Source organism: Zootermopsis nevadensis, unplaced genomic scaffold, assembly GCF_977971745.1.
Source record: "Zootermopsis nevadensis isolate Lab colony 2312 unplaced genomic scaffold, Znev_1.0 Znev_ptg000007l, whole genome shotgun sequence".
Taxonomy (NCBI): Eukaryota; Metazoa; Arthropoda; class Insecta; order Blattodea; family Termopsidae; genus Zootermopsis; species Zootermopsis nevadensis.
Genome location: NW_028259139.1, coordinates 18,327,644 through 18,341,138, shown reverse-complemented (window position 1 = coordinate 18,341,138; position 13,495 = coordinate 18,327,644). Strand labels below are relative to the sequence as shown.

Sequence of the window (13,495 nt, the reverse complement as noted above, 5' to 3'; positions counted from 1 at the left end):
ATAAAGATGTTAAGGCGGCCTGCAGAAGATTCTAAAATATATACATTAGAAGCGTATGTTTAGAAATAGAACATGCTAATCGCCATTAAAATAGAGATCTTTTTGCTAAGCTAAGAAGACTGACAAGAGAACTTAAACCTCAGACTTGGGTCATAGAAAACAATTTGGAAGGAGAAGTAACAGAAATTGAGAAGAATTTGGAAGTTTGGAAATTATATTCTCAAAATCCTTTTCAAAATTTAGATGATGATGATGATGATTCCTGGGAGCCTGACATAAACTTGACATTAGAACCTGAAATTCTACGTGGTGATGCGGTACTAGCTGTCCTTATGTTAAAAAGGGAAGTCTTGTGCGCCGGATGGAATCTCTTCTGAGATCCTTAAGGCCACGGGAGGCCAAGGAATAGATATCCTCCTACAAATATTCCAAAATACATGGAATACAGGAAAATGGCTTGATGATTGGACAAAATCCAACTTTGTTCCAATATATAAAAAGGAACGATGAAAGATGTGAGAGCTATGGTTTAATAGCGTTAATATCGCACGCCAGCAAAGTCATGCTCCAGATCCTACTTAATCATTTAAAAGCCTTTCTGGACCATCAAATACCTAAAGAACGAACTGGATTTGTTAAAGGCACAAGCGAACAACTTTTAAATGTAAAGCAAATAGTCGAGAAGGCCAGGAAATTTGATATTCCGGTTCATCTGTGCTTTTTGGACTATGGAAAGGCCTTCGATTCCGCGAAGTGGAGCCATCTCTGGCGAGTACTTGCTTACATGAGTTTACATTATTTATTATTTGAGGTGTATTTGATATAAACGACTATTAGGGATTCGACTCTGCCCCGTTCTCATGTGACTTGTTGACACTAAAATGACGACTTTTATCTTGGGATCTTACAGAAAACGATCCATGGACGTGAAACGTAGTCATTTGCCGGTCACCACGGTGACCTAGTAGCCTAGCATTTCACAGATTTCGGGTTCGATCCCAACCGTTGTCATTGGCCAAACTAATGAAGAGGGGAGTAGAGCCAACTCACGGAACGTCGTGTACAGGAATACCTCGTTTTATTGCTCTTCGCAGATATTGCGTTTTTTTTACAAATTGAAGGTTTGTGGTAACCCTGCGTCGAGCAAGTCTATCGGCTCCATTTTTCCAACAGCATGTGTTCACTTCGTGTCTCTGCGTCACATTAAATTAAGGTATGTACATTGTCTTTTTGCACACTTAATCGACTACAGTTTAGTGTAAACATAATAAGAGGGCAATTATCAGAGGAAATCAGAGTAACGTCAGGTGTACCGCAAGGGAGTGTATTGTGTCCACTTCAACTCCTCGCGTACGTAAATGATATTTGGAGGAACATTGAGTGGACTATTAGACTTTTGCAGATGACTGTATAATATATAGGAAAATTATAAATAGTAAAGGTATAGAAAAGATGCAGATAGATCTAAACAGTCTATGGTAGTGGGCAGTTGAAAAAGCGATGAAAATTAACCAAGTAATTCCGGAAGTGAGCAGTTGTAAATACTTGAAAATACTCTTAAGCAGCGATTTAAGCTGGGCTGCTCAAGTAAATTATACGGTAAATAAAGCCTGGAAGGCACTTAATTTTACAATGCACGTTCTCAAAAAGGGAAATAGTGACACTAAAATTCTAGCCTACACGTCACTAGTGCGTCCGATTCTGGAATATGGGGCTGCGTGCTGGGATCCTCACAGGGGGGGGGCAGATAAATGCGTTAGAACGGGTGCAAAATAAAGCATGTAAATTTGCATATCACAGGAGCGATTCGAACTGGGAAACCCTGACACAGCGTAGAAAGGTAGCGCGTATACGAGGTGCGATCAGAAAGTTTCAAGACTGCGCCTATAAAAACCCGTACACTTATCTCAGGTATTAAATTCATCCATCACCCTCGAAGTAGTTCCCCTGGGAGTGAACACAACGATCCCAGCGCCGCTGCCAAGCCTGGAAGCATCCCTGGAAATCTTTTTTTGTCAGCCTGTCAAGCACCATCTGCGATTCTGCCTGAATCTCTTCTATCGTCTCAAATCTCCTTCCCTTTAGCTGAATTTTCATCTTTGGGAAGAGGAAGAAGTCACACGGAGCTAAATCCGGCGAATAAGGAGGGTGCGGGATGACGGCCATGATGTTTGAGGCCAAAAACTGCCGAACTTTGAGGGCGGTGTGCGCTGGCGCGTTGTCATGATGCGTCGCATGTGGAGTTCTTCCTTTAGAATCAGCTGACAGGTCCCATAGCCTATCCCAACAATGTCGCACAAGTCGTTGATGGTACGACGTCGATCTTCGTGAATGGCCTGCCGAATCTTCGTAACATTTTCGGGCGTTGTGCTCGAAGATGGTCGTCCAGAACGCTCGTCATCATCGACAGAGGTTCGGCCATTTTTAAAACGTGAATGCCATACAAAAGTTTGTGCACGACCCATTGCGGACTCCCCAAATGCTTGCTTTAGCATTTCATAGGTTTCCGTAGACGTTTTGGCGAGTCTTTGGCAAAATTTGATGCACACGCCATTCCGAAATCGCAGGAGGGTCGGTGTAATGCACTACCAAAACGCCCGTAACTAAGAAACAAATGCTAATTCGATGATGCCGGCTGGAACACTGATTCACTATGAATGTAGGCCGCATCATCTAGCGGCAGAAGCTCGTACTACATCTGGTTCGCCCTCTATTGACACAGTCTTGAAACTTTCTGATCGCACCTCGTACATCAAGTACTTTTAGGAAGAAGGTTAGAAAAGTGAAAATGAGGTGCAGGGAAGGGGGGTAAAGTGGAGTGAGGATGGGAAGGCTTCATAAGTGTAGTGAAGTGAAGAGAAGGTCGTGATGAAATGTGAGTGCATCTGTTCATGACGTATGTAATTCATTACTGTTACTATCTTATGTCTAGTTGAATTTTTAAGTTATGTACTTTAGGTTGTCTGTTTTGTTTAAATACTTTTGCCTTATGGTTTTCTAATCTTATGAGTTGTTTTATTTTGGGTGTGATATGTGTTGTTTTGTTCTGTCTTATTGTTTTTGTTGTCTTATATTATTTTGTTGTGTCTTCTGTTTTTTGTGTCTTATTGTTTTTTTGTCGTGAAAACGTCTTTAAAATCGATGCCGGGTGTGGGGAGGCAATCGCGCCCAAATGAGCGACAGTTTCTGTCGAAGTAATTTCAAACTTCAATACCTCGGCTAAAAATAGACATAGCGCCGCCATCTTAGTCTCGTTTTAAGGAGGAAGGATGAAAGGTTGTGACAGTACAGCACCGGCATTCGTGGCGGCCGGACGTCGCGAACTGCGCACGCGCAAATTGAACCCACGATTTTCGACTTTCCGGATTCGATACGTGTCCATTAATGGGATCATATCTCAGAGACTAATTATCCGATCCGAGTGAACCAAGTGTTGTTTTGAAGAGGAGTGTATATGTTACAACTCATCCTGGCCTCCAAGGGTGTATCTCTAAAACGCAAAAAGATACGAGGCTGTGATTGTGAAAAAGTTTAAAAATGTCCCGATTTTCTTAAAATGTCGCGATGTATGAGGGCAAAATAAAACCAAAATTACAAAAATCGGGCGCGAATGCGTAGAGCACAAAATTCCAAAGAGAATTACACCGAAAACGCCGGACCTGGACCCAAAACCAACGCGCAGTAATGCCGCGAATATAGGCAACGTAAGCGCGCGCTCGGACAACTCTGACGAGCCTGGGTCAAGTATGGATGTGTACCAATTAAGAAATAATCATTTATAAAAATTATTATATTTACAATATCCCTAAGTTAAATTATTAATTATTAATTAATATTTTCGTTAAGAAAAAATAATATAAAAGAACATTTATGAATTTTTTCTTCATATGTAATAGAAAGGTATAGTTAGATAGATGAAATTTTGAATTTTCGTTTTGTTTTATTTATTAAATGAAAGTGTTGTTTTGAAGAGGAGTGTATATGTTACAACTCATAATGGGCTCCAAGTGTGTATCTCAAAAACTCAAAAAGATACGAGGCTGTGAATGCCTTCAGAAATTCTTTAAACTTGAACTAGTGAATGATTTGGACAAACCAACCACGCAAGGGAAAACTCGTATAGATTTGACATTTGCAAGAGGTATTCAAATAATTTCAAAACCATGTATCCTACTTCTCATACCACTACCCTGTATTCAATAAATGTAGGTTGCAAATGAATTAAACGATTCAAAACAAAAATTTTGTTTAATTTCAATATATTTTACGCTATTGACGTTTACACGAAAATAACTGCGGCAGTGTCCGACACTGTCTATCATTTTTTGTTATTTAGTCTAGAAGTTGTAAAGTATTTTATGGACACCTTACGTTTCTAATTCCATCAAAATTTAGTTTTAATAGTAATAATTCATGATGTGCACAATCGAAAGCTTTAGCAAGATCATAAGATATTCTACCAACATGCGATTTATTATTTAGTGCACTTAAGATTTCATCTGTAAAACTAAACAGGGCTTTATCAGTTGAGAGATTGTTCACCTGCAAAGACGTTGTTTGAGATTAAGAAATCACTTACTGTCTTATATATAACTTTTTTCAAATATTTTAGAGAATGCCGTTATTAATGAAATTGGTTTGTAATTAGAAATGCAAGATTGTTTACCTTTTTTATACAGAGGTTTAACTTTGGAATATTTGAGTCGTTCTGGGATAGCTCCCACGGCTAAAGATCGATTGCACAGATAACTTAGAGAAGCACCAATCTGGTCTGTGCAGCTTTTTAGTAACGTTGTAGATATTTGATCGTAACCACATGAATTTATTAAGAATATATTTAGGAATGTGTTAAATTTTGAATCTACATCATGTCTGTTTAATACTGACTCCCAGTTTTCATTATTTACGTATGTTATAAATTCTTAATAGTGTAATTATTTATACGTCTGAATTTTTTCCAGTAATTATCATAATTAAAGATAGATTATTAACTAGAAGTTGAGCATCATGATCATAGAGCCCATTTATAACTAGTTCAATAGAAATATGATCTTTCCTGGAACTGTCTATAAAGACTTTATCAGTAGCAGTACTGGAGTAATTTTTAAATCGTGTGGGGAAGTTGTCTATTGACATGAGATTAAAGGATGTTAGTAGGGAGTTCAGACATTGTTTGAGGTAGATTTGAGTAAGATATTCAACATTAATGTCACCACAAATTACAAATTCTGCATTAGTTTTATACTGCTTTCTACCTTGTTTAAGTTCAAAATCACTTCATTCAATTTTGAAAGTAGTTGATTTCTGGATGTGAAATAATAATACTAGTATCATCAGACCGAGGGCTGATGGTTGCAGGCGGATCATTGACATGTTCGAGGAAATGCATAGGACCAGTACTGAACCTTGACAAACCCCATGTTTTATGTCACCCCGGTTTGAGTAGGTGCTGTGTTATGAAACGGGTGAATTTATTTCTACTTGGTGTTTCCTCTCATGAAGGTATGATTTAAACCACTGTCCAGCTATGCCTTGAATTCCATAGAAACTTAATCTTGTCGGTAGTAATTCATGCAATCATTTGTCTGGCGTCTGGAAGGATGTGAAGAAACTGTGTTAAAAGTTATTTTCATTACGGCTTCTTGAGTTGTATGAAGGAAGGTATCGTTTTCAGCTTCAGATGGAGGTGAATTTAAGTGACATGCCAATGAGTTGTTCGTGAATGAAGGTACTTATAAAGCTTAGAATTTTACAGCGTCCATCTTAAAGAATAAATAAATAGTGTTCATTCCGGTGTCTGAAGGTTGGTGGTAAAGATGGACGTGAGGTCAGGTCACAGATAAGTTGGGGTAGGGGTATCGACTACATGAATAGAATTCTGAAAGTCAGTGCGCATCAAACTCTTTTATTAGAATTAAGCAGGATCTACACAGCGGGCGCGAAGCCGATGGTCATGTCGTTCAAGTTGAACTCTGAGTAGTACTTGCGCAGGAAGACTGCGCCCAACACGAACGGGCCCTCGTCGTCCGTTGTGGGGAACACCAAGATCTGACAGAAGCCACTTTCGTCCTGCGTCAACAGATCAGAGCATTGGAACTTCCGCTCAGAAAGTGGTCAAGACTTTCCCCGCCATTGGTTCAAGTTCCATTACTATGTTCACAACAGACCACACCTTCACACAAGTTCCCAAAGTTTGTTTTAAGTTTTATCCTTCCTCGAGGTTTTCTTACTAAAATTGTGTGAGCATTTCTTACATCCTCCACACGTACGCCATCCTTATTTATGTCATCTCTCGCTATGGAGTGGAGTTATTTCTTGAGAAAGTGATAGTAGGCCCGCAAATTGCCCGTATTTTAAGGATGTCTAAGGTACATTTATTGTTCTGTTCACGTCAGAACCAATAACCACATGTCTTGCTACTTCAAAATCACCGTGGAAAAATACTAACAAACAAAGATTTATTTAAATAAAAATCTGCTTGGAAAAGATTAAATCGTCGCTTCCTGTATGAGAACAAGGAAGCTTAGTGAGCACAACGCATAAGACGATTGTTCCGCAACTTTCTGTAGTCTACTGGGAGGTCTCTGAACAGCTGATACTACCGCAGTTAATGTTAATGTTAAACCTGTACAGTAGAATATTTTAATAACTCTGCCTGGTAGCCACGATCCTGTGCCAACTTCATTAAATGACATTTACATGTACTGCTACTAATATATAGGCGACAAAACTTTAATATAATTAAAGAAACTAGAAATAGAGGCTCTTGGATGTCGCGTTGCATAACTCACCCTAGAAATGTATAAATCTCTTTCCAACGAGAAGTCATGGCCTCCGAGTCTGAAGTTTAGATTTGGAAGACCATGAAGTTGATCACACGTTAGCTGCCGCCGCTGCTGAAGAAACAGAGGTCTGAGTTAAAATTCATCTTGCATTTCTTACATCCTTAGTCCAGACTACACGACAGGCACAGTGGAAATCACGACGTTGTTAAGACAATACAAATTACATTGTAATTTAGATTAATGTAATCAGTAGGCTGGAGGCTGTCAACTCTAAGGAGTTTATATTATTTATAGTTTATTTAACGATACATTTTAATTATCTAAGAGCATATAGCGCCGAATGAGAGGATGACTCTGAATAAAAAATTGGAATGGAATGAAAGGAAGCGGTCGTGGCCTCATTTAAGTTACTGTGCCAATTATGTTGAACTTTGTTTTTGAGGTTGACGTACCCCGTTCACAGCGAGTTGTTTTGGTATTTGGTAGTACAGGGAGCGAGGGACGTAGATGGCAGTGCTACCACTGTCCACGACAGCGTCGTACTTGTCTGCTCCAGAGATTTCGACGCCATCGACCGCAAAACTGAAAAACAGGCGAGAAGTGAACCGTGGTCCAGAGCACCCCTGCCCTCTGAACCCCAGATCTCATTAGACTGCTGCCACTTTACCTGTCCACTCCGACCATTAACGCATCCTTCGAGATGATGTTCACGTATTTCAGGTTCCCGATGTACAGCTTCGGGTCCGAGCCACCGAGGATCAGCTCGCTTCCCTCTTGACCGTCCCTTTACAGTGCATAAGAGATTTTCTCTTGTTAGTACAACCATGAAGCAACAAGTACCTCCGAGTCTTAAAGTGTGCTCGGGTGACCATATGGACATTGCACGCACACAAGTTTATGCGGAGGCTACTCACTTCTTGATGTACAGCGAGAACGTAGGCTCCCGGATCAAGTTGTTGTTGGGGGTGGCCCGCGAGGGGCCTTGGGACCCTTCCTGGAAGGACAGACCCAAAATGCCGTCAACTGGGGCTTTTAGGTGGTAGGCTTGGTAGAAACTGTTCGCTGGCACGAACGCGACGTCTGGGATGCGGATTCCTCCCACCTGTAACTCATGGATTGCGACTTGTACGAGGTGCGATCGGAAAGTTTCTAGACTGCGCCTATAAAAACCCGTACACTTATCTCAGGTATTAAATTCATCCATCACCCTCGAAATAGTTCCCCTGGGAGTGAACACAATGATCCCAGCGCCGCTGCCAAGCCTGGAAGCATCCCTGGAAATCTTTTTTTGTCAGCATGTCAAGCACCATCTGCGATTCTACCTGAATCTCTTCTATCGTCTCAAATCTCCTTCCCTTTAGCTGAATTTTCATCTTTGGGAAGAGGAAGAAGTCACACGGAGCTTAGAAAGGAAGTTGGGGTCGGTTCTTGCAAGATCTTTGAGCTCCCGACAAACGAGAAGTCGATTCTGCTTTTGGTCCTCAGACAGGATGCGTCGCATGTGGAGTTCTTCCTTTAGAATCAGCTGACAGGTCCCATAGCCTATCCCAACAATGTCGCACAAGTCGTTGATGATACGACGTCGATCTTCGTGAATGGCCTGCCGAATCTTCGTAACATTTTCGGGCGTTGTGCTCGAAGATGGTCGTCCAGAACGCTCGTCATCATCGACAGAGGTTCGGCCATTTTTAAAACGTGAATGCCACACAAAAGTTTGTGCACGACCCATTGCGGACTCCCCAAATGCTTGCTTTAGCATTTCATAGGTTTCCGTAGACGTTTTGGCGATTCTTTGGCAAAATTTGATTTGTTCATGAAAATCCGCCATTCCGAAATCGCAGGAGGGTCGGTGTAATGCACTACCAAAACGCCCGTAACTAAGAAACAAATGCTAATTCGATGATGCCTGCTGGCACACTGATTCACTATGAATGTAGGCCCAACCTCTTAGCGGCAGAAGCTAGTACTACATCCGGTTCGCCCTCTATTGACACAGTCTATAAACTTTCCGATCGCACCTCTTATGCGCCCTGTGAGCTGTGTGAAACAGCTGAACAGCGTACATGTGTAATACCCAGTTGCCACTTCGTGATTTGTGTTCGTGGGTTTCTTGTGTACTTTTTTTCGCTTTACATGTGGCCTTTCTTTCTCTCGAAGGTTTGTGCTTGCAGAAAATGTTCTAGAATTACATTTTTCAATAATACTGTCATGTCACATTCTCTTCGATGGTAAATTGAAACGTTTTTGTGAATTAAATATCTTGGAAATTTGTCTTTCCAGATTGTGACGCCTTGTAGTCTTGTACCTGGTGACCAAGGTGGAATGCCGAGGCAATGCATTTCTCCGGCGTCACAACTCAGAAGACCGCAGTCTACACTATCGCCGCAGCGAAAACTTCTGACCTCCATGAAATAGCTTATGACACTAATTATGGCGTCTGTATCAGACGATGCAATTTTATGCAGAGGAGAGCAATTTATTTATTTATTTTTCGCAAAAGAATTGTCGTTTTCACCAGTGAACACTTTAATTCCTATGCAAACATGTTAACAACTGGATCCTGGATTTTCTGAACTGAGTACGAGGGTTGATGATTCATACTCACTGTCAGCGTATCCATGGCAACAGGACCGTACACTTTTATCTCGGCGTACGACAGGGAGATGTTTCCGTACTGCTTTTCCAGGTGGTACGTGTCAGACAGGTCCGCCCTGAAGACGTCGTGGTACTCTACAGCACAAGAGAAACGCGCGGATTAACGAGAAACTTGGGCCTGTCACCTAGAAAGAGCCCGACTCTGGAGTCCACGTCAGTTCTACGCACATCCTCACAATTTATTTGCCGAGGAAAATCGTGGTCCGTGTTTACGTTGTTCGTAGTTTGACTGAGTTATTCCGGTCTAAATCTGGGAAAGAAACTTAAAATAGCCTACGACCGCGTTCTTGTCTCTCTCTCTAATTCCGAAAAATATAATAATTCATTTCATTGTTACGTAACTCTTGTCGTTGAAACAGCGCTCTTTGAAACCGAATGAGCAAGTACACGATATTATCTGCCAGAGTGTGTATTTACTCTGAATGTCCCCGACTAAATCTCCCTTCATTTTATCACATGTACAAACGTATAATATTCGTTTGGTATAATTATTAATTCAAAATGGACTCTTGTAAGTGAGGGGACTTTGCCACAGCGTTCCGGAAGGGGGGGGGGAGAAGTATCGCCTGTGAAAGTTCCCAGGCATTGCTCACTCGCCCTTATTCGAAACTCGTTGTGTCTGTGTATTCAGTTCACACCCGGAAGACACGCATGTCCATCGCAAAGATCTGTAATATCTTCAGCATTTGCTGACAGAATGGGGCGTCACTTGCCGCTGAGCTGCGAAGATTGTGTTCTGAGTTTCAACGAGTTTGGCTACGTACTGCAGTAATGCGGAGTCGACTTGCACATTTCGACGGACCCGACGTACAGGTCGGACGAACCCGTGTCCATCAGCACCCTGAACCCCTGGGGAGGAGTCCCTAGGTAGATCTGCCCTAGAAGTCCGATCTGAAATGAAAGTCGCAGAGCAAAAACAAATGAATTGCTGTTAAATTCTTGTAATGTGTTCACATTATATTTGATCATACGCCATGTTAATTTTTCATTTCTGGATAAATTTTGTAAAGGATAATTGATTTAGTGATCAGTTTTTACAAATGTTGCTAGGAGGGGGTTCCTTGGACCTCAGTCGAGCGGGAAAATTATTTGTGGCCTGAGGGCAGAGAAAAGTTTGACCACCCCGAATCAGTCTCGCGACAGGATTCCGTGGCGACCTCTTGACGACACTGGAACACGACTTAGGGCTACATGACAGACGAGGCCACGCAAAAGACAGGGGGGCTGTGCCCTGTGGATGCTACGCTTTGTATCTACTTACTTTGGGAGCCATTATCACTTCCTCGGTGGTGCCATCTGCTGCTATAATCTGGTGTTTTTCGGCGCCCCGAAAAACTACTTGTTGTAAAGGAACCCTGTTTAGACAGAAAACAAGAACAAAGAGTTTGGAACTGCGTGCATTTCTTTAGTCCAACTCGCGTTCTGATGATGCGTGCGTTCTTTTCCACTCATGTCGTACTGTTTTTCCCGAAACTTTCATAACAAATTACTCTTTTTTTGGCTGTTTCTCCATTAGACTATGGCATGCCCGAAAAACATCCCTCGCTTTCTTTCTGAGTAAATGTTTAAAGCGGCTGGATTGCTGTAGTCGTAGAATTTAACACTTTCCATTCTGCTTCTGTTAAAAACCTTTTTCTGTTCGTGTGTTTTCATGGTAACATGTACTTTATGCTATTAAAAAGCCCGAATAGTTAGCTTAAATGTTGAGAGATGGCGATCACGTTTATTTTTCTGATCTTATTCACCTGACAAACCCAGATCGAAAAAGTCAGTACTTCTAACGATATTTGTCGTGCGTAACTTGCAAAGGGTTACGTCCGAAAGGAAATCCCTGCCCTCTCTTTGTGGAAGACCGTACTAAGTACCGACTGTCGAATTGCAGACAAGCAGTCGCCCTGACGATGGAAATAGTCAGAATTGTTGGACATTTTAAATGATGAGAATTCTAGATCATTCCGTGATGTTTCACAAGATTTCCTTTTTTATATAGAAAGATTGATCTAAGCAATAACGCTGTTGAACTTATACGGGAAGGGATTGCGCGATTTGAATATCACCTCGTGCTCTGATTTTCCCCGCTGGTGTTCGTGTAATTTCTCAGTGTGTTCAGGTAAATATGTGTCGAAGTCCGCTGGGACTACGAAAGGCAGCTTCTGTCGCTGTGATCGTGCATAGCGGATAGGCCGTGCTGGCGGCATAGTCGACAGATACCCTCACCGTATTTAGTTCGTTCTACGTGCGTCTGAACTTCTCAGTTTCATTGGCCTAGTGCTTTTTTTAACACTTAATTCCCTCAGTTTAAATTCTAACAGTATTTTCATTTCTTCTAGAACTCACCTTACTACGTCGTGGCAGGATGTCGCAACCACGAAGAGGACGACGAGCAGTTGAACAGCAGACATATTGGTGGTGTTGCTTCCAGCTCAGGATGAGGAACACAGCTCCTCCACTAGCTTATATACCAGCCCTCTCATGATTGCCTTAATCTCCAACTGACGTCATATGTCGTCTCCTTAGACACAGGTGATACTTAATGGCGCACTCGTGCACACTCAGCACGTTTGTGTCTCGAAGGTGGCACCAGGTGGTTGGTGTGTCACATAATTTAAATTTGAATTCAAAGTTGATAAACTTTACGATCAGCTGCATCCCCTTTAGGATTCTTGAAGAAGCATACATTTTAAAATGGCTCTCGTACCGTATGGCGTCAGCGGGCCTTTGGTTGGGAACCATAACTCTGTTGTTGTACACACATGTATTGCTTCTTGAATGTCTTAGATGTGGGATGTTGCGCCATGTAGTCTGATAGAATTTCAACGACGTTACAGAGGAGCTTGCTGCCTCCACCATCAGTGCGTGTGATTTCTCCTTTCAGTCAGTTTCTACTAGACTTCACCGCGTAACATCCGGGAAGACGCCTATACTCATACTAACTGGTTAACAGACAAATTAAATACCTAATAAACTAAACTGTTAATCAAAATTTAACCATTCAGTTAATCAAATAAGTAACTTCATGGCACTGTTCCTTCCTCAGGAAGTTGACAGTATTTTATCTGATGCCATCTTCAGGTTATAAGATTGAGGACGCAGATTTGTCTTAAATTTTTGCTCCCTAGAAAACCCCGAATTTCATTTTCGAACACTTGCGAGTTAAAACTGTTTGCCTGAATTTGGTGAATAAGTGCCAATGTAATTCGCTGTGTGCATTGAGTGGAGGTTGTGGCTGTGGCACATTTGAGAATTTTATGATTTCTAGTAAATATATGGGTCATAGCATATTGAAATTTAAGGTTAGGTATTGTTAATGGAGGTGAGTAGTGACTGTTTCTGAAATGATTTTGTTAATTAGAGGTGGTGTTACACATGTGGGTGTGGTTTGTTTAGCGTTTAATAAGTACTCGTTACAAAGTAATAAGTGAGTCAGTGACAATGTAAGTACAGGTAGCCCTCGATTTACGCCGGGGATGTGTTCCTCGACTAATCGGCGTAATCGGAATCGGCGTAAATTGAACCTCTTTTATAATGTAAATCAATGGGAAGTCAATGACACGCGTTCCCAGCACCCAAACATTGACGAGAAATATTTTGGAAATATATTTAAAGCTCTGAAATATCATAAATAAAATTAAGGGAATTTAAAAAATATATTTTGTACACTTACAATCGGCAATTCGTTGATCCCCGCGACTAACTGCAATACTTTCATGTGATTGATGTGTACAGTCATCTCTGCTGTATGCGATAGTTGCATTCATGTAAGACTTCGATCTATAGAACATCGCGTGGTAAAAACAACCCCGGGGCCTCCACAAAGATTAAATTAGTCCTTTGAAAGTTTAAAGCGCCAGGAATGAAATTGCATAAGAGCAAATTCGCATATGCAAAAGTTCGTATTTCACAAACAGCTTTTACCGATTCATCGATCTCATTGGAGCAAATCCGCGTTAACGAAACTTACGTAATTGCAGAGATGACTGTATTTATAATTTTTATTCAAAATCAGCGATGTAAGAATTACGATTTAGTATAAGAATTAGTACGTGAAACATTGT

General features: G+C 41.3%; 1 protein-coding gene across 2 annotated transcripts; it reads right to left on the bottom strand.

The window, feature by feature from the left end:
• Positions 1-5,885: 5,885 nt before the first annotated feature.
• On the bottom strand, positions 5,886-11,928 carry LOC147874647 (pepsin A-like). Of its 2 annotated transcripts, none has more exons than XM_087344489.1 (9): positions 11,778-11,928; positions 10,702-10,795; positions 10,205-10,331; positions 9,391-9,515; positions 7,700-7,887; positions 7,453-7,569; positions 7,238-7,367; positions 6,792-6,896; positions 5,886-6,069 (listed from the first exon to the last, which is right to left on the bottom strand). In XM_087344489.1, the coding sequence occupies exons 1-9, from the start codon at positions 11,840-11,842 to the stop codon at positions 5,926-5,928; spliced, it is 1,095 nt and encodes a 364-aa protein (XP_087200615.1). In that variant the 5' UTR covers positions 11,843-11,928; the 3' UTR covers positions 5,886-5,925. The 2 variants fall into 2 exon arrangements, with proteins under 2 accessions (XP_087200615.1, XP_087200616.1); XM_087344490.1 differs by having other exon boundaries at positions 6,792-6,893.
• Positions 11,929-13,495: the final 1,567 nt, after the last annotated feature.